This window comes from Thunnus maccoyii, chromosome 22, assembly GCF_910596095.1.
Source record: "Thunnus maccoyii chromosome 22, fThuMac1.1, whole genome shotgun sequence".
In the NCBI taxonomy this organism is placed as follows: Eukaryota; Metazoa; Chordata; class Actinopteri; order Scombriformes; family Scombridae; genus Thunnus; species Thunnus maccoyii.
In genome coordinates, this window is record NC_056554.1 from 2276253 (window position 1) to 2296356 (window position 20104).

General features: G+C 39.4%; 2 protein-coding genes across 2 annotated transcripts in view; one reads left to right on the forward strand and one right to left on the reverse strand.

Moving 5' to 3' along the window:
- lrch4 (leucine-rich repeats and calponin homology (CH) domain containing 4) overlaps positions 1-5919 on the reverse strand; it is a 39465-nt gene extending 33546 nt beyond the window's left edge. Inside the window, exon 1 of the mRNA XM_042400443.1 lies at positions 5479-5919. Within this exon, the coding sequence (XP_042256377.1) occupies positions 5479-5650 (172 nt within the window). The 5' untranslated portion in view covers positions 5651-5919. The remainder of the gene's footprint in view (positions 1-5478) is intronic.
- A 10408-nt stretch (positions 5920-16327) lies between these two features.
- LOC121889191 (histone H2A.Z) lies at positions 16328-18600 on the forward strand. Its single transcript, XM_042400954.1, has 5 exons — positions 16328-16438; positions 16735-16812; positions 16972-17085; positions 17202-17331; positions 17857-18600. The coding sequence occupies exons 1-5, from the start codon at positions 16436-16438 to the stop codon at positions 17916-17918; spliced, it is 387 nt and encodes a 128-aa protein (XP_042256888.1). The 5' UTR covers positions 16328-16435; the 3' UTR covers positions 17919-18600.
- The last annotated feature ends 1504 nt before the right edge of the window (positions 18601-20104 follow it).

The following is a 20104-nucleotide window of genomic DNA, read 5'->3' on the forward strand; positions in this document are numbered from 1 at the left end:
GTCTGAGTAACGTTTGTTAAAAACTACAGTGACCAGCTGTTTTAGAAATGTACGTGTACTTTATAAAATCTATGTGTGGCCCATTTTTGAAGCTTTACATCTTCAGTGCCACAGACAAGAGTAGGGAAGTAAGGAGGTATTGAGAAACTGACGTCATTGGTTTTGATTTTTTTCATGGGATTTATCAACAATTACACAAATATATATTACTGTCAGCCTTATCCCTTAAAGTGAGAGCCTCCATGCCATAAACAATATCAAAATCTCAGCTCAAATGATCACGATCCTAAAAACCTAACCCAATCCTGAATTCTTTAAAGCTTGATTAAAGTCTTGCTGCTTTGGTCTAGGATGTTGTTTACCACTACTGCAATTTTCTCCTGCACTTCTCTCATTTCAAACACTGTTATCCTCTTTGTTACTTAGCTGGCTAAAGCTTATTAGGTATTACAATGATGTAATGCTCTTTGTTCCCTTCAATCTCTTGGCCTCACCATGACTAACAACACTCACTGCTGAGCTTTGAGTACGGAGAAGAAAGTCTGTATTATATGATCACATTAACACTAAAAGACACTTGTATCACTGTGTAACTGCAGTTTACTAAGATCTGACTTATCTTGTGAGTTGAGCTTACAGTGTGCTTGTATTACATCATACTTCAGCCCGCTCTGTCCTTCACTTGACAAGGGGATTAGTTTAAATCCAACCTGGCAAGACCAAACCTGACTACCATCATGACAGTTTGGTGAATCAGCGTGGACTGTCACCACACGCACACACACACACACACACACACACACACAGAGGCTTCTCAGCCAGGGGCCGCTGCATCACAGAGTTGATATAATGTCTGACTGAGCAGACATAACTACCAGGTATCTGAGTGAAACTGAGAGCACCTCATCACACAAATACTAGACATCAGCACAAAGATAAGTCTAGGTGCTGCAAAAACATGTATTCAAGACCAAATGTCTACAATCGGACCTATAGAGAGGAACACGACCCTCAAATTACAGCTGAATGAATAACAACTGAGTCACCGCCAAACCAGTGTGAGTGACAGTCATGTCAGCAGCGGCCCTGCACAATTTAGAGGTGAAGTCAAGATTCAACACAACCCAGTGGTTACATTTAGTGATGATATTCCTTAGAGAGTATATCAACTGTCCTGACTGTCTCTGTCGGGAATAAACATCTCAAAGACTCATTCATGGTGTTCTGTGGCCGACTGAAAGCAAGAATTCTTGACTTTTAACTTGTTATAGCAGTAAAAACTATGGCAGTGTATTGTTCGAAATATCAAATAAATAAGTAAACAATATCACAAACCTCACCAAACATTTCATTGATGCCACCTTTCGAAAAAATCAGTCAATTAATCGATTGACAAAAATGTGATCTGCAACAATTTTGATAATCAGTTGATCTTTGAAGTCATTTTAGAGGCAAACATTCACTGGTTCTAGCTTAACCAATGTGACTATTTGCTGGTTTTTTTCTGTGATGATACACTAAATACCTTCTGAAAACTGAGATGTTGTTAAAAGCTCCACAAAGTATGCGGACCACTTGAGTAGGGGTGTAACGATACACAAAATGCTCTCGTCTGACTAAATTCTCATTGGTCGAATAATCTCAGTGTTACTTTCATTAGGAGAACAGTGCTACATCAGTAGCTTTCCAGGATTAATCCATTATTTCCTGTGGCGAGAGGGACAGACTAACAAACTACCTGTGAAAACGAGGGTGTATTCAAAACCCTTTTGTTGTTTTCACAACTTTGAACTCACCCAACCTAATGGAGACTGCTGGGTCTTATTGTACTCAACGTTTACTGAACGTTTACTGAATCAGTGTTTCTCCTATAATTGTAACAATGAGAACCCCTTCCAGACCCAAAACATATTTTTTAATGCCAAAAATAACCATTCATATCCATTCATTCAGAAATCAATAACGTTTGGGAGCCTCTGTGCAGTGTTGTTCCAATGCGTGAGTCATCCTCTGTGTTGTTGCCTAGGAAACTATTGGTAGTGTAACTCCATTAGTAATATTGTGTATTATAATATCTTCACTGGAAAAGTTAAGGGGTTTAGCAAAGTTAGCAACAATGGGTTAGCCTAACCTGAAGACGCAAAACAAAGAAATAGAGAACAGAGAAATGTGTGGCTGCTGAGTTCACTGTGCATCTGCCCCGTTACATCCAACCCCCCCCCCGCGACTAATCGATTAGTTGAAGATTATGTACGATTTCAGTCGACCAACATTTTCTTTGGTTGACTACAGCTCTACAGTTCAGAAAAGAAAAAAAAGGTGGAAAATAATATTTTGGTCCCAAACTATTAGTGAAACAGTTTAGTTGTGCTGCGGTGAAAAAGGAAAACAAGCTTTCTGTTTCTTGCAAGGAATCAGGACAACAGCTGACAGCTGTTTTATGCTGATTTATGGTCACTCAGAACTGGTCCTTACAACGTACCGCATGACCACATCGGAAATCAAATGTGTTTCTAGTTGTTCCAAACAGCTTCACTCAAAGGCGACTGTCACAGAGAGGGGAGGGGGACGGGGAGATGCAACATCGTTTAAATATGAGGATAACAGCACTTATTTTATTAATAATGACAGCAGCGACACTACATGAGCATGGGTAACCAGGGTAATTAGGCTAAGCCGGCTACCATACATCTATGAGTATGCTACCTGCTTGACAGTAATTGTTTGGGACACAGAGCATACCACAGTCGCATACTGAACCGAACATCCTGTACCGAACGGTTCAGGACAAATACACTAACTGATACACCCCTACCACTGAGTTGAGTTTATTTTATTACACATCTTGTTCAAAATATTCTATAGACCAAACAATCAAAAAAGTAATTGTCACATTAATTAACAATGCGAATCATCGTTAACCGCAGCCCTCTTAGAAAGTTTTCAAAACTCAGTGTAGGGCTGAAAGCTGTGACCTTAAATAATAATTTACACAATAAACAGTTAAACTGTAGCAAGTGAAAGTTAATATAAGTATAATGACAACTATTACTGGTTAACGTACTCAACTGTAGCTTATGAACCTTAAACCTGTGAGCTGGCCAGACAAATAAAATGAAATTTTGGCTGTTTCCTGGTCAAAATAATCACTCTTTGCACAGTTTTGTTTGGCTGTTATCAAAAAATATAACATCACTTTTTGTTAGTCCATGAATCCACCACAGATTAATCAGAAATGAAAATAATCACTAGTTGAAGCCCTACTTTAATTACATTTAAATAGCAATATTGGTCAGAAAAATTGCACTTTGATATTTTCCTGAAATCATTCAGTCACATTTCAAACACGTATGGAGGTTCGGAGCCGGTTTGGAGCCCAGAGTTGCTGCTTATGGTCGGCACCATCTTTTCCGTTTGGAGCCAGGACCTTCCAGATAAGGAGTGTGGGGTGTTGCCTTTCACGCTCTGGAAACATGCCCCGCTACCTAATCTAACACTAGCTTACTGGGCACTTGAGCTAACATTAGCCACTGTAGCTATATTGTACTAACACAGCAGGTATCTTTATCAAGTAACATTAAACGTAGTGAAATATTGCGACAACAGTCCCACTCAGTGCAAGTCCTGGAGATTGTGATTTAAGGTACTTCCATATTGGCTTCAATTTCACGCCATGGTTACTGCTACTTGACCAATATGCACAATATCAGAGCCTTTGCACTGTCACACCTAAACAGAATGCAGCCATTAATTTTAATTCATGAGGCAAAATGACCACTGTGCCAAAGCTCTATTGCAGTTGAACCTATCTGTGTTCACATGACAAAATATTGTTGTTGAGGAATTAGCAAGACTGCTTACATTATGAGGAGATAGCACTGATTAAAACTAACATACTAATTACTTATTAGAAGAGAAAGTAACCTGTTTTTTAATTTTCTGAGGACTCCCTAGAACTCCCCCGTTTCTGCAGGTTCATCAACCTCTCTATGAGCCCCTAATGGACCTCTAAAAGTAACAAACCCTCCTCAAAGACACATGGAACACCTTAAAGACTTCCTCAAGGATTCCCAGAACCTGCCCATTCAGCCCTAAAACCAAGCAGAGTCCTTTCCAGGACCTCTGGCATGCTGTTAAATCCTCTCTCCTCTGGATATCTTAAATCTAACTTTGAGAGCAGCTCTACTTTTTAATGACTTTCCTAGCTGGATTATTAATTTATCCAAGAACCTACACTTGGATAAACACATCCTAATCAAGTGGCATTATAGGTATATGATATATTCATCACTTCCATAGTCATTAGGGTTGGGTTGCTCCAGTGGCAGGTGTCTGTGTGCGTGTTTACGTGTGTTCAAGGCCTCCTTGTCCCACAGGGGCCTAGACCTGGGTTGTTATGAGCAGATGGTCATAATTACCAGAGCACAGAAAGCAGCAGCAGCAGCAGAGGATATGGGGTGTTGCTTTAAATTGCAGTGTAGCTAGATTGATTTCAGTAAACCTGGATGGAGTAATCCTCTTTTCAACAAGGCGAGGCCAAGGTAGTTCCCTTTAATCCACAGTGTCATCCATACCTACCTCACGGTTAAGTTTTACTGTCTGTTGTCGTTAGCAACAGCCCTCTCCTGTGGAAGTCAGTCTAGCTAAATGAGAAGTGACACTGACAGTCTCTTCACACACACTTCACACACACACACACACACAGTCCAGCAGGCTGCATGTTATCACACTATGGACTCAACGCTCAAAACAGACAAACAGGAAAACAACCCTACAGTTGGAATGCCCCAACATTTAAACCTGTGAAACACCCAAAATCCGGTGAAAGAAGATCTGTTCTTAAATACAAAGGAGGCAATGTAGTAGGTTTGGAAGGATGGCTTAAAGAAGAGGAACTCGCTTCTTTGTTTTTTTACTCCTTTTTCATTTGAAGTCCACTTTAAGAGAGCAAAACTCCAAACTTCTTTTACAAAGCTGGAACCTAATATGGTTTTGCTTACGGGGAAAGTAAATACCACATAAAATAACTCGACTTTGATATAGTCCACCAAGTTAAGAGTTTTACTTCAAGATATACAATCCTATTACCGATGCACACTGCATGCTAACAACAACACCGAGCTCATACGACAGTTTGTTGAAAGAAGACTAACGGTAAAACGTTTAGTCCGTTTTAAAAATTGACTTCTTGTTGAAACAGCAGCACTTTGGTGGAATAGACATGTACCTAAGTATAAGTTGGCTGCTAATGATTAGAAAGAAGTTCTAGTTCATATTTGAGGAGGTTTACAGTTGTGACAGTCATTGGGACAAAATGAAACTTCAGGGTTATTAATGTCTCGCAGCTGCGGAAGGATGCGCTTTCATCGTAGAAGACAGAAGCAGGTGGCGGTAAAACAAAAGGCGAGACTCATAATAACAGCTAGCTCGCTAGTACTGCTTTGTAAAATTAAAGAAAACAGCGACAAGCAAACCAACCTGCATGTGTAATGTCGGACAAGTCGTAGTTCTTGGCGCTGCGGGGAAACTCTTTCAGTTTTCGGTTGGACAGGTTGAGAGCCCCGCTGGCGGCAGCTTCCTCCAGCGCTTTCTCCACGCTGCGGCTGGCCGCTACTGTGGCCGGCAGCTGGGCTCCATCCCCAGCAGCCATCAAACGTACAGGTCCGCCTCCTCTTCTACTTTGTTGGAAGCGTCCGCTCCACTTTCATACCCCGTAGGTCCTTATAAACTCCCAACTGAGCGCTCCTTCCGTAAACTTCTTTGAAAGTACCGAGTAAACCCGAGAAAAAATCACTTAACGATGTGAGATGTGACTGCTTCCCCTCACACAACGGGACTTACCCTCCCCACTACTAAAGGAGAGCGATGCAAGCTGTCAATCTTTCAGGAAGTTGCATCAAGCTCGCAAATGTCGCAACAGCGTTACAGGAAGACTATGCTTTTCCCTCTAAATAAAAGCGCAAACATTGCCACAAAGAACAATAAAACCATCCCAGCTTTGTTCACTCTATTCAACCTTTGTGATCACAGCTTTGTACATGACTTCTTTTAGGCACAACAGATTAAAAAAAAAATCCTGATGCAATCCAAGACTGTAGAGTCTCTTTGATTATTAACGTTTTTAATTTGTGCATTTGCCTTTTGTTGGTCTTTTGCTGGGAGTGATGCTTCTGTTACATTGAGCAGCTCCTAAATTCATTATTGTTAGGCAATGACTCAAATCAGATAGTAGAGCCTCCAACAGGCCTATTTGTCCCCCAAAACATTATTCCTGGCCAAATAGGGAGGAGGGCTATGAGAGAGCATGTAGACCTATAGGCCTATGTTGGGAAATAAACCCTTTATTTCACAGGTCATAATTACCTAATAATTTTCCAGGACATTTACTAGAAAGATTAAAGATTCTTTGTTGAATAAATGAATTACTGGGCAAATGGGGACTACCAGTTTTGACCGTGCATCCACCCAATTAATAGATAACTTAATAAAAAATGTTTAAAAATATTCAGATCCTTTATTTGAGTAAAAGTACCAATACAGCAATGTACGAATACTCCATTACAAGTAAGAATTCTGCATGAAAAATCCTACTCAAGTAAAAGTACATCAGTATACATCAAAGCATTAAAGTAAAAGTACTCATTCTACAACAACTGATATATTATTATACTGTATATGAGTTCTGACTGTTGTAGCTGCTGGAGGTGGAGCTAGTTTCAACTACTTTATATACAGTTAGCTAGTTTAGTCCAGTGGTTCCCAACCTAGGGGCCCCTCCAAAGGGTCAGCAGATAAATCTGAGGGGTGGTGAGATGATTAATGGGAGAGGAAAGAAGAAAAAACAAATTTCTGATACACAAATCTGTTTTCAGTTTTTGGAGTTTTTCTCTAATCTTTCGTTTCATTTCGTCATCGTTTTGGTGAAATTAAACCATGTGAGAAGTTCCGAGGGAAAATCACTTTTTGGTGGAGCTGTTAACGACTCATAGACATATGAAATGTGACCCCAACTACACAGAGAACTCAAATAAATTTTTCACGTGGCCCCAATCCTCTTCTGTAGGTAGTTATTCAATTTATAACCTCAAATTTTCTAAAATCCTGGCCACTGCCCCAACATGAACTGATAATATGTTTTGGGGGAAAAAAAAGTTTAATATGCAATTTGTTGTTAATGGATTGAAACTTCCAAAATCACATGGCCGCATGGACCCTTAACTAACAGCAAAGAAGATGATAATGGAGAAAAGGAGCCATTAAGATGATGTACATAGTCTATTTGTGCTCATATTGAAAATATAGACAAGTAGCCTACTATAAAGTAGGCAGCATTGACATGTTTGCTGGAAGCAGCTACTGCAACTTGGTGTGAAACATGTAAATTATATTTTAAAAACATACACAACCTTCTCTAAAAGCGTCTTTATTGACACTGCAGAACATTATCGCTGAATGAGAATTTTATTTTGATAGTAAAACCGGAAGTCGACCGAAGCCGCGTGTCTTCACCTGGCTTTCACAGGAGGGGGTTTCGAATGGGTGCAGCTCGTGTAGTCAGCGCGAGGGAGCCAGGAGGAGTGGGCGCGGCCACAACGCGAGTATTTTTGACTGACAGCGCTGGGGCGGGGCTTCTGTTTGTTCAATGACTGTAGACACAAAGTTACTGATGCTAATACGCACCAATCAGAATAAAATGCAGACAATTTTTGTGACATAATCGAAACAGTAACCAATCAGGTGATCCAATTAATGTTCCATTTATCATGAATGAAAGCTCATGTCATGGTAATTGAATTTGTTCAATTGTAGTTGATCTTCACTCTCCATTATAGTAATACTAACCTACAAGATCCAAGCAAAACAAAGTATGGAGAGGTTCCAGTGTGTTCCTGTGTGTTTGTGTGTATGGTCTGAATACACACACGTGTCTAAATGTCTATATAAGTGCAAATGCGGCGTCAGCAGGAGTACATTGTCCCCTCTTGCCTCCCGTGAGGTTTAAAACCCTTATTCTTATTCTTCCATTCTTTCAGGAGCAGATGACTCCCCTCCTGCATACACACACACATGCACACACTTCTGCATCCATTAGCATTGTCCCCTCCTCTCCACCCTCCATCCACCCTTCTCTTTAGCCCTTGTTTCCACCCTCCCTCCCTCTCCAGCGTCCCATTGGACCATCTGTCAAAGTCCTGCCGGACTAGTCGCCCAGCTGCAACCAGGGTGAGTGTGTATGTGTGTGTGTGTGTTGGGGAGGGGGTTAACTTTCACTATATATGGTTGTAAAACTCCATTAACAGTCACTGGTTAACTTATACTGTGCACTGTATAAGATTATAATGAAACCATTATACCTCCCCCACCCAAGGGAGTGTTGTAATATTACTTGGTCTGCGATTTTGAGCTTTTCTTTGCTTTTTCATTCTGTAAGCCTACACAGTAGCAATATAGGGCTTGTAAATGAAGTGCTGTTAGTTTTATGGCATGTCTACATAACTGTGGTTGATGATGCATAGTAACAGCATCAATAATTAACAGATTAATCAGTGCATGCATTTTTGTGACATACACTGAAGAAAATACATTTGCAGGAAATATCTTTTTTCTTTACAATCTATTCCCTCTTTCTGATATCAGCAGCTTTGAGATAGCTGGTGATTTAGTGTGAGTTAAAGCATGCACTGCAACTTTAGTAAACCTGTAAAAACACATAGAGAACACACGCAAAAAGACAAAACACAAGCAAATACAGAATCATAATAAAAGTAAAGAAAACACAACCAAACACACAAATGTGCTGTAAATATAGAAAACACGCTGCAAAAAACAGAAAACTCAAACACTCTGCAAATAAAATACAACTAAATACTCAAACATGCTGCAAATACAGAGAAAAACAACCCACAACAGAAAACGTGTGATTGTTACAACTTCCAAATGATTGAGGTATGGCAGTTGTGTTTGTAGAACAATGAGATAATAACATTCACTTTAAATCAGGAAGTATTATGATCCAGACAATTGGCACATGGCATTAGGGGGATGGTTCACATATGGTGAAGTAGTTATTTGGAAACAACAACAATATGTACTGTTAACAGTTTGCCAGCAGTAAATCTAAACATATTAAGATTAAATGTGTATTCTCAAAGGAGTTGTATGGGCCCTAAACTTTATATGACTGATATTTATGAAGGTGGTTTGATGTAAATAACAATCATTAAATTTGAGTAAAAACAGATTTATGGTTTTGAGGAATCAAAAAAAGGATGATGAAGTCATACATCTATAGATGGAGTTAATATTGAAAGGGTGCGCAGAATCAGATTTGGAAGTGTAATCATAGACCGCTCTCTTAGATACCTCACATCACTTATGGAAGGACAAAAGTGTCTGAAAGCATCACAGTTCTGAACAAGCTTACAAGGATTTTTACAATGGATTACAAGGCACTTCCCTGAATTTAACATCTTACAATACTGTGTGAAACTGTGGGGCAACACATACTATTATACATCCATACAGAAAAGAGCAATAAGAATTCTAAGATGGATTTGCATGCATTGCTGTCTGTCCTAGTTCCTTGTTTTCATTTTCAAATCCTACACACAGGGGCTTTTAACAAGCATTTGGGACTGTACTGACTGATACTTACACAAACAGCCATGACCAAAAAATATTTTTAGTAAAGGGGATAGTTTTGCCAGAAGTATCACTCAACTGGCTGTCAAAGGCTGTTTTTTTAATGTGGGACCGGCCCAAGCAAGGGGGACAAGGGGGGCCAAGCACTTCCAACCCTACGCTTCTGCATAAGAGCATAAATATTTAACTTTAAAATTAGTGATGCTAACTTAACATAGACAATAGCTTGGCTAACCAGTTCAGAGAACAATTGACACATACTATCATCACATCATGAAAACTTGTTAGAAGGAAAGCTTAATGTTTTCACGTAATTACGGTATGCCATTAGAAGAAGAAAAAATCTTCAGCAGTGCGCTAAAGAAACAATAAAATTCATGTTTTTATCAAACATCTGTCTTTAAAGGAATATTTCAACATGGAGTCAGGACATGATTAGCCTAGCTTAGCATGAAGGCTGGAAGCAAGGGGCTGTGGACAAAGTTCCAAAATACACCTTCCAAATGTGTTAACATATATATATATGTATATAAAAATGGACGTCATGACAGCTCCCCAAAAGTGGAGCCAAAACATACTGAGTTTTTAGTGAGTTCTGAAATCAATGTCTGAGCTGACACAAACACACAGACACACTCCCATACACATGGGTGGCCCGTCCTTTGCTAGCTAGCTTACAACTAACGTCTGTGCAGGTAGTACATTGGCTGTTCAGAGGGAATAAACACAAACCTTCCAGTGGTCAAAATCATGCAAATTACGTGAGGTGAAAATTTGCTTCAGTTTCTGTCTTAACATGTCCTGAGAATGGTGAAATCTTTACTACTAGTCTTGTTCATTCCATCAGAACTTTGGTATTTTGGGGTACATTGTGTATATTTCAGGCTAATGAACAATGCAGCTTCTAGGAGCCCATTGTGGGAGCTTCATACTGTTAGCTTTTCCCTATGATGAATCATATTACTTTTGCACATCAGTGAAACAAACACAGCAGACAGAAGGATAACCACACACTGATATAGATGAGCTGGAACACACACACATGCAGGATCACCCTGTCTGTGTAGGTGACACAACATGAGCTGAGAACAATAGAGGCAGCATCATAAACTCAAGCTTCCTGCTAATGAGTATGAATATTCATGCTTTTCACTGACCCACATGCTTTTGGGATGATGTCATCAGTTTACACTATGACCAATCAAAAGAGCTGAATTCCCAGTGTTGGTTGGTTTTCACTTTTAAATTAGCTCACTGTTTTTGTTTTCTCAATGAAATGTAAATCAGATATGATTCAGTTTGACTGATTACAAAATGCATTTATTAAAGAACTGATTTTGAGGTCTCAGTAAACCAGCAACCCTCTAATCTCGCCTCCGGTTGAACAGCTCTGGGGTCTTTTCCCACCAAACTTTTCTGTTTTCTTTTTGTTTTTACTTGAGTCCCTGCAGGCGGAGTGACATCACAGTTTCTCACGCTCTTTGTCCATCCTTACTTCCTCTGAGCTCTCCCTCTCTTCCTGTCCCATCCTCTTGTTTTTCCCCCTGTGGGTTGTAGAGACGTTGCTGGTTTCCTGACCCACTTCCCTCTCTGATGTAGAGGACACATGTTACTACGTTGTAAGCTTTTCAAAACTCTGTGTTGGCCATGATGTTTTGTTTTTCTTATATCTTCCTTGTGAGCGCTGCGCTTTAAATCTGCTCCCCTTCAGCAGCATTATATCACATTTATAATAGAATATCTCAAACTGAAGTGTACTTCCAGACTCCAGCACATGTGTAACAGAGACATGTAAAGTGGTTGATAGGCCACTCTCAAATTCTAAAAAAGCAGTTTTATCTACAGCGCTTTTCCAAGTTCTAATCTTGTGTCCTTGTGTTAACTGTTCAGCTATCTTGTTATATGTCAAATATAGGTCATTTAAACAATTGAGTACTGTTAAATCCAAGTCCCGGTTTTCTCTTGTTGTAAAATGAAAAAAACAAAGTCATGATTCATCTTGAACTCAAGGGGGAATATGTATAAAATATATCCAATCAAATGTGATTGATTGGATACATTAATTATCATAATCAAATGACACTTGATGATTAGCTTGTGGGTTGTAGTTGTTCTTATCCTCCGCTAACTTATCTAACAATGTTAGTGAGGGGTGGAGGCCAACAGTCCTCTGTAGCTCAATATACCACTACTGCTCAGTAGTGGTTAGCCTAGCTTAGCATAAAGACTGGAAGCAAAGGGAAACAGCTAGCCTGGCTTTGTCCAAGGTTTGAGAATATTCCTACTTAATTAGTTAACATGATGTATCTCATTTCTTTGGTCTGTACTTCAACAGAAATGTAAATTTGTTGGGGGGTATTATGTGCTGGAACTATTTCTTGACAAACAACAGCTGGGTGCAGTGACTGTGTGCAGCTTCCCTGAGTCCTGTCATCACAGTCAGGTAGCCAGATTTGGTACCACTGTGCCAATACATATCCCTATAGGCTATCAAAACCTGTGTTCACTGAATGATTCTGGCAACCTGCACTATAGCCAGAGATGCTGCATAGAAGCACTGTGACCAGGTGGATAAACTGTTGTTTGTCAAGAAATAGTTCCAACACGTAACTTCCCCAAAAACCAAAAATTGTTGTTTTAACATGTCTGTTTGAGTATGGATTAAACAAATGAGCTCACATTAGTGAGCTTTAGAGGTGTTGGTTGGTGTATTTCTGAACTTTGGACAGGGCCAGGCTAGCTGTTTCCCCCTGTTTCCATTCTTTATGCTAAGCTAGGCTAACCACATCCTCCAGGCATCCATGGTTTCCTCTCCAAAATGAAACTTTGAACGAATGACCAGCGTCCTCTTCAAAGTCCTCAGTCATCTCTGACCTCAGGCGTGACCAAAGGAGCAATCTAATAAATGAAACGCCACAAATGGAGGAACTAAGTGTTCAAATTGTGACAGATGGAGGGATACTGAAGGGCACAAGGAGAAAGAGACTTTCAAAACTTTCAAAAACAGAGCATTTAAAGCTCAGTGACAGAGAGCAGGAGAGACTGAGAGGTGATTGACGGTGACTGAAGAAGAGAGGGAGGAGGGAATGAGCGATCGTGGTAGAGGTCAAGGGAGAGAGTGAGTGAGTGACTGCTGAAAGGGGAGTATGCCTGAGAATGAATGGTATGTGATTTAGACGTGACCAGCCCACCACCAGCTGTGCATGTTGTCTCAGACACACACACAGATAGTCTTATCAAGTCCTGCCACACACTCCCTGACTGGAGCCTGTAACATTAACACTGCAGTAAGGTAGAATAAAAAGGAGGATCTCTGGTTTCATGGCTCCTCACCATTCACTGTGCCTTCAACTGTTGCTGATATCAGGATTAAGTGGACCTCGTACCCTGTAAAACGTCACCCAGTAAAGATCTATAGAATCTTTTTTTGTCTTTGTTCCTTCAGCCAGTAGCAATAAACAACTGTAACTCTTTAAACTGATCCCCTTCTTTTTAAAATGTTTTTCCTCTTAGCAACATACCAATATACACAATACATGAAATATACACTTGGTCACAAATACACATGCCCCTGCCTGCATCCTGACCCATACTTACTGTATATATACGTTCATGCACTCACACAGGTAAGTCTGCATCTAGGGGGGTGATCAGTGTCATTTGATTTTAAAAGTGCAAGATGTGTGATGGTGTCGTGTCTGAGAGGCAGATGGTTTTGGAGGAAGTATGGAAATAGTTAACCAGTGGTGGAATGTACATTTACTCAATTTTGAGGTGTTTGTACTTTATTTGAGTATTTCTGTTTTATGCTACTTTTACTTCCACTCCCTTACATTCCAGACTTAGATATTACACTTTTACTGCTAAAGTTACTTGCTACTTTTCAGATCAATTTTTTATATGTAAAGCATATGATCAGTTTATAAAATATCCAAGACTACGATTAAGACTACCCAGCAGTACGTTGTGCTCTACCTTAACCACATTCAAATGCTGCAATGAATCAGTTTTATATTCCAATAATATGTACAGTATACACTAAAAAATAACACTTTATATTGGGCCATCTTGCATAATTACTACTTTTACTTTTGATACATCAAGTACATTTTGTCGCCAATACTTATGTACTTTCTACCACTTAAGTAAGATTTTGAATGTAGGACTTTTACTTGTAATGGAGCATTTTTTCATTGTGAAATTTGTTTCTTTTACTTAAGTAAAAGATCACAGTAGTTCCTCTACTTCTGTAGTTAACATAGTAAAGAAGCAGGGGAAACAGTAAGGTTCAATTATACTTTTGTAAAGCAACAACAGGAAGTGGGGGCAACAGAAAGAGCTCTGAGTTTGTGTATGACATTGAATCTTTGCTAGGATTGTTTATGGATAGTAGTGAGATATTTATCGTCTACAATGAGTCCAAGATATTTGAAGTTGTTGACCTGTTCTACTGTCTTGCCGCCACTGGAGGTGGTGTTCAGTGCATGGATGTGGTGATAGGTGAAGGGCTGGTTCAGTCATTTGAGTAAAGGGTGCAAAGGGACAGTTGCACTAAAGGCTGAGCTGAAATCAGATGACTGAAGTGCAGTTGACAGGTGATTCCAGATGTTGAAGCAGGGAGTGGAAGAGACCTCCCACAACATTGTGGGAGGTCATTTGGCCCTGTAAGCAAACAGCTGGGGGTCCAGCTGTGGTCTCATGGCTGGCAGGATGGTGAACAGAATCAGTTTTCCAGGCGTTTCATGCCAGGAAAACTGACTTGCTCAAAAACATACCACAACCCTCCACTCCCAACCTTTCCTGCTGGTCCCAAAACAAACCAAAAGTTCTTTGCACACAAACAGTAACAAACTAATAGAATGAATACTATAAATACAATGTTGAAATAACCACAATGTTTTGGCGTCTTACAGGGGAGTGAAGTGCTCTGAACCAAAGAGTTCTGAAAGTATGTCAGATCAGCAAAGAGTGGAAAAAGACAAAACATGATGTTTAGTTACGATCAAAAGTGCATCTTCATCAGCCATTCAAAACAGAAGGCTTAGGCTCAGTAACAAAGTCTTGAGCCTAAGTGTTTGAAATAAACCCCTCAAAATCTGTGCATGTTGATCAATGAGACGTCATCACACTTACATTTATCCCAACAGAGGTGACCACACAGTGTCTTTCATTATGAGCCTCTACCAAATGAAAAAGATGTTGATTACAGTGTCTACTTCAGTGGTTTACTTCTATATGACTGATATGACTTCTATAAAGTTAGAAGACTTGTGAGAGACAGATTTTAAAAAGATCTAAAAACTGGGAGACTGAAATAATATTTCTTCAAAAAACACTACTTAGTTCAGTCTGATATATAGAAATTATACATATTTGATTAGATTTGTAGCAAAAATTGACATATTCTGCATCTGAAACTTGACATAACATTTATCACTGTAACTTGTTGTTACAGGCTTATAGTGAAGTGGAAGTGATGGTTATGAGTGTGTTTAGAAGGGATACTGTATGTTGAACAATGAGCCTTCACTGCTCTCGTGTGGCTACAGTAAGAAACTACAACACTACAATAAACTCAACATCAGTATAACCGTTTATATGGTCAGAAACACTTATCCTGCTTATCCAGTTTGGGACGTAGCCATAATGAATTTGTATTTTAATCATGTGTGTTTTATGATTGTTTGCTCCCTTGTTTGCAGGATATTTGGAAGCTCTGGGTTGTACATACACTATGTTTCATATGTTGTGTTTTCCTCACGGCCTCACCATATCAAATGAGAACTGAAATGATGTTTAAAGTCCTCACCACACTTCAAGATATACAATTCCTATGGGAAAATACTGAATCCTTTATGCTTGTTTTTTGCTTAATTGTTGTCAAATATAGTCAGATATTGAAGTCTAGAATATACTGGTGTCAGCCTATAAAATAACCCCAATGTGTTTGTAATTGTAGAATGTGAACCGCTCCCATATTGCTAAAACAATAAATTCACAGAGACACAGAAAGAACCTGGAGAGTGAGAGTGGGAAAAATCCCATAAAGTGGTAAAGTAGCAACTCCCTGGAATCACCTGTACAATTTATGTGCAGAAATGCTCTTTTATACATAGGAAACAGGTTTTTAATTATAAAACAGAAAGCCACTTTTGTAGATTATGTTGTTACTGGTGAGTTACTTTTATAGTTTACAGACTAGGCATTTTTATTACCAATTGGACGGTATTTTATGAATGTTTGCAGTAAATGACATTGATGTAATTAGTTAGCATTGTGCCTGTCTTGATTCATGTAATGATAAATGGAAGTTGTCCAAAAACACAGATGTTGCCCAAATTTTCAGTCAACATATTAACTTGAACTGTTGATGAGACAGCTTCAAATATTATGTATTTTCTTTCGTTTCTTAATCAAATAAAATAATAACTTGCCTGTGAAATGATGCTGATTTCACAATTAAAACTAACTTCTGTTATTATTAAAAAGACAATGGGGCCAGACGATGTAATTGTGAGAACTACATTACCCATGAGTACTTTGAACGGAAACGTACCATTTTTCCCGCAAAATTGGGGTCATTTCTTGTCCATTGGTTGAACGCCGTGCCAAGAAACACATGACGAAATATGATTGGCTAGCGCGCTTTCTGCAGTTACCCGGATAAAGGTTGGCTATATATAAAAGACGATTGTAGGCGGGGGGGTTGTAGTTCAAACCAATAGTCGATATTAGGCAGTAAGCCGCTCGTCTTTTTCGCTGCAGTGTTACAAGTTATTTGGAGATTTTAAATATGGTAAGAATTTCACGTTGTTTAGCAAGATATCAGACCGCTGGACTGTGTATAGTGGCGGTCTGTTAGCGATAAATGATGTATAGCCGCCGCTGTGCGGCAGAGAATAGCTAACTGTTAGCCGCTAATGCTAGCTGTTATACCATGGTAGCTTAGCATGCTAGCTAACACTGCTTTGAGCTAGCAATAGATTCCAAAAGGCTGTAGGAGGCGGTTAAATTGACCACCTTTATTAGGTGTTACTCCACAGTAACGTGTGAGTTGGCCATCTCAAATTAAGTAATATTTGTGTTTTCCAGGCTGGTGGTAAGGCAGGTAAAGACTCCGGGAAGACCAAGACGAAGGCTATTTCGCGCTCGCAGAGAGCAGGACTGCAGGTTTGTCCACTGTTATTCATTCATTGCCTCGGCTGTGCTAACACAAGCTAACAACCAGACGTCGCAAAGGTTACTCAGCCGGCGGCCGTCTCTTACCGACCGGCCAGTGAACCCTTTGTTTCTCTGCACTCATGCCTGCTTTTGTTCATACCGCTGCAGTTCCCGGTGGGTCGTATCCACAGACACCTCAAGTCCAGGACCACAAGCCACGGCAGAGTGGGAGCCACCGCAGCGGTGTACAGCGCGGCTATCCTCGAATACCTCACTGCCGAGGTAACGTTAGCCTCAGTTACATCTTAGATCTTCCACCTAGTCTGAGCTCTGTAAAGCTGTTGGTATGGTTTTATGTGCCCTATATGAACATCGAAAGCCCGGTTTTGTCCTTTCAGGTTCTGGAGTTGGCAGGAAATGCTTCAAAGGATCTTAAAGTGAAGCGTATAACTCCACGCCACTTGCAGCTGGCCATCAGGGGAGACGAGGAGCTGGACTCACTTATCAAGGCCACTATTGCTGGCGGAGGTAAGAAAACGTCTCTGCACCTGGGTGGCTTTCAACAGTGCACATCACCACAAAGCTCTGATCAGTATCATTTTATATGCATGAGAGCATTGTTTTGCATAAAGCACATTTTGAAGTTGTACTTGCCAAAGAGGCTATAAAATATTGGATTAGGGTTGCATCTGAGTTTTCATGATTTTTTATATATAAATTTAGCCATTGAGTCCATAAAATGTCTGCAAATTATGAAGTTTTTCTTACAATGACTCCAGTCTTCCAGAAGCCAACATGACAAAACAAACACAATAATTAAAGTGTATTTTACTCCATAATCTTTTTATAATCAGGTGTCAGTTTTTTAATGTTATGCTGATCCAACAGATTATATTGATTTTTCAGCTCAACAATGGACTCAATGGCTCAACTTTTGACTTGTTGTCAAATAAAATGTCTTACGCTTTAGTCTTTTTCTTATATTTATTATTGCTGTTCCCTTTTTGTTTCAACAGCAAGTGATTCATGTGTCTTATGTCCTTTATCTTCCAGGTGTGATCCCTCACATCCACAAGTCTCTCATTGGAAAGAAGGGCCAGCAGAAGACCGTATAACCTGAAGTGCTCTGGAAGTCGTGCCATCTCAGGACGAAGTCTGCATCAAGTGGTTAAATGTCTTAGTGTAGAACACCTTTTAGGAGTTATTTGTATGGTTGAGCTTGCATTTACTCACCTGGGGTATTTTTTAAAAGTGGCTTCAAAGAAGCTCATTTTTTGTGTTTTGGCTTTTTTTTTTTTTTTTTTTTTTTTTTTTTCTGGTGCTGCAGTTTTTGTGTTTGAAACTTGCTTTTATGGCATTCCCATGTTAAAATTGGTGTTTTAATAAAGCTCTTATTGGGCATTTGCAGTTTGTTTCAGTTCTTGTTCATGAGCTTGTTTCTGTTATATTCTACACTGTAGGTATTCAGTTGGTGACTGTTCATAAGACTCCAGTATACATGTGTTTGGCGTTAGTGGTTTTAAGTTAATCTTCCCAGTTTGAATAAAAAAATCCACCTTGGTTGACAAAAAGCAAAAGACAGCCACAGTTTGCATGTGGAAACAGTCATTGCGTGCTTAGAAACATCTTAAACTGGCAGACATTTGATCACTTCCAACTTTGTGTAGCCTTGTTGCATGAATTGCAAAGCATGTTCAACATCAGTTTACCACTAGACTGAAATGAACTGGGAAACGCCTGTAGTCATTTTTGGATTCTTCAATAAAGACTGGACTGGCACAGTCATAACATTTTGCATATTGTGGTGTATGGTTGGCTTTTATTTGCTCTACTGTATGAAGGCAATTTGATTAAGTTAATAGGGAGATTAAGGGTGAAGATACAAGATTGAAACAAGTGTCTTAGACATGCAGGCCAACACGTGACTATCAGCTCTAGTTATTAAATGAAACCTCTACAAATGGGGGTCACTGGAAATTATTTATCAATCCAATTTTGAGAGGATACAGCTGAAGTTAAATGTTGAGGTTCCCCTTCTTTAAAAAAAAGACAGTCTACAGCACCTTACAGGAATTTGTAATCATTTTGTGCATATTTTAAAGGGCTGATGGTCCAAAATGAATTTAAACGACATAAGTCACAGGCTTCCATGAGTGAATGCAGGCAATATTTCGTAGTAAAATCTTCATTCTTCAGTTGTAATTCAGAGTCCCCGTGAATCTTTACAGAGTCTTACCATAGTTTTTGGTAATTCAAGGTCTTAAAATGCCTCATTTTAGTAGGGGGAGGGGAGGCATTACATTTTGATCTGTATAAAAACAATGAGGCTAGATATTGTGGCGTTTCCAAGAAGTGAACTTGTATAATTCTATGTGACAAACACCTGCGTGCGTGTTGTCAGTTATCCAACAACTAAGAGGAAGCGAGAGAGTTCAAACAGCAGAAAAAAATAAAAACGACGACAGAGCCACCAGAGCTTACATGTCAGAGAATAACAGACGTGCACCTACACACCGAGGGCCACTGTGATTAGATATTCATTACCTCTTACGACCTGCAGGCAAGGCAGACATGTCTGGACATATAAAAATAACACCTAAACGAAAATCAATTAATATGACGTTTGTTTACTCAGGAAAACTCCCAATTCGTCAAAATTCAGGTATTTTTTATTTCAGCAGTCATGCTTTCAGATATTTCTGATTACTTGTGAGATTGATTTGACCAGAAAGGCCTCATTCTTCTGAACAAAACGTGGTATAGCACTCCATGGTTTGATAGAAATGTGATTGACAAACAGCTGTTCTAACCATAAACGATTGTGATTCTATAAAATCTCATCAGACTATTTGAAATGCTCTGTGTAATCTATAAGTTACTCTATGAAGATTTCAAGAGGGAAAACACAAGTATGCCTATGTAAAGAGGGATGTGACTGTTTGCACCCTTTCACTGTTCCAGCAGATATTTTCATATTCAGCCACATCTGCCTGATGTTATCCATCATACTGTTTAATCAGTCAGACCTATAGTGCCACTATATTTCCAACCATGTAGGCCTATGTAAAGAGGGATGATCAGCAGATATGTTCATAATCAATGGTAACCATCTCTTATGTTATATTCATCATACCATTTGATGTAATGTCAGACCTGTAGGCAGAATATCAGTTGTATAACCTATACTATGGTTAGGCTTTTTCAAGGGCGAGGCCTACAGTACATTGTAATCATCCTTTCAAATTAGTGAGCATCTTTTGGAAATAATTTCAAATTCACTATCTCCCCTATTTGTTGTTTG

Coding starts and splice junctions, on each gene's coding strand:
- LOC121889191 (XM_042400954.1), top strand. Junction 17,086..17,201: donor TCGAATACCTCACTGCCGAG/GTAACGTTAGCC, acceptor TTGTCCTTTCAG/GTTCTGGAGTTGGCAGGAAA. Junction 17,332..17,856: donor GGCCACTATTGCTGGCGGAG/GTAAGAAAACGT, acceptor TTTATCTTCCAG/GTGTGATCCCTCACATCCAC.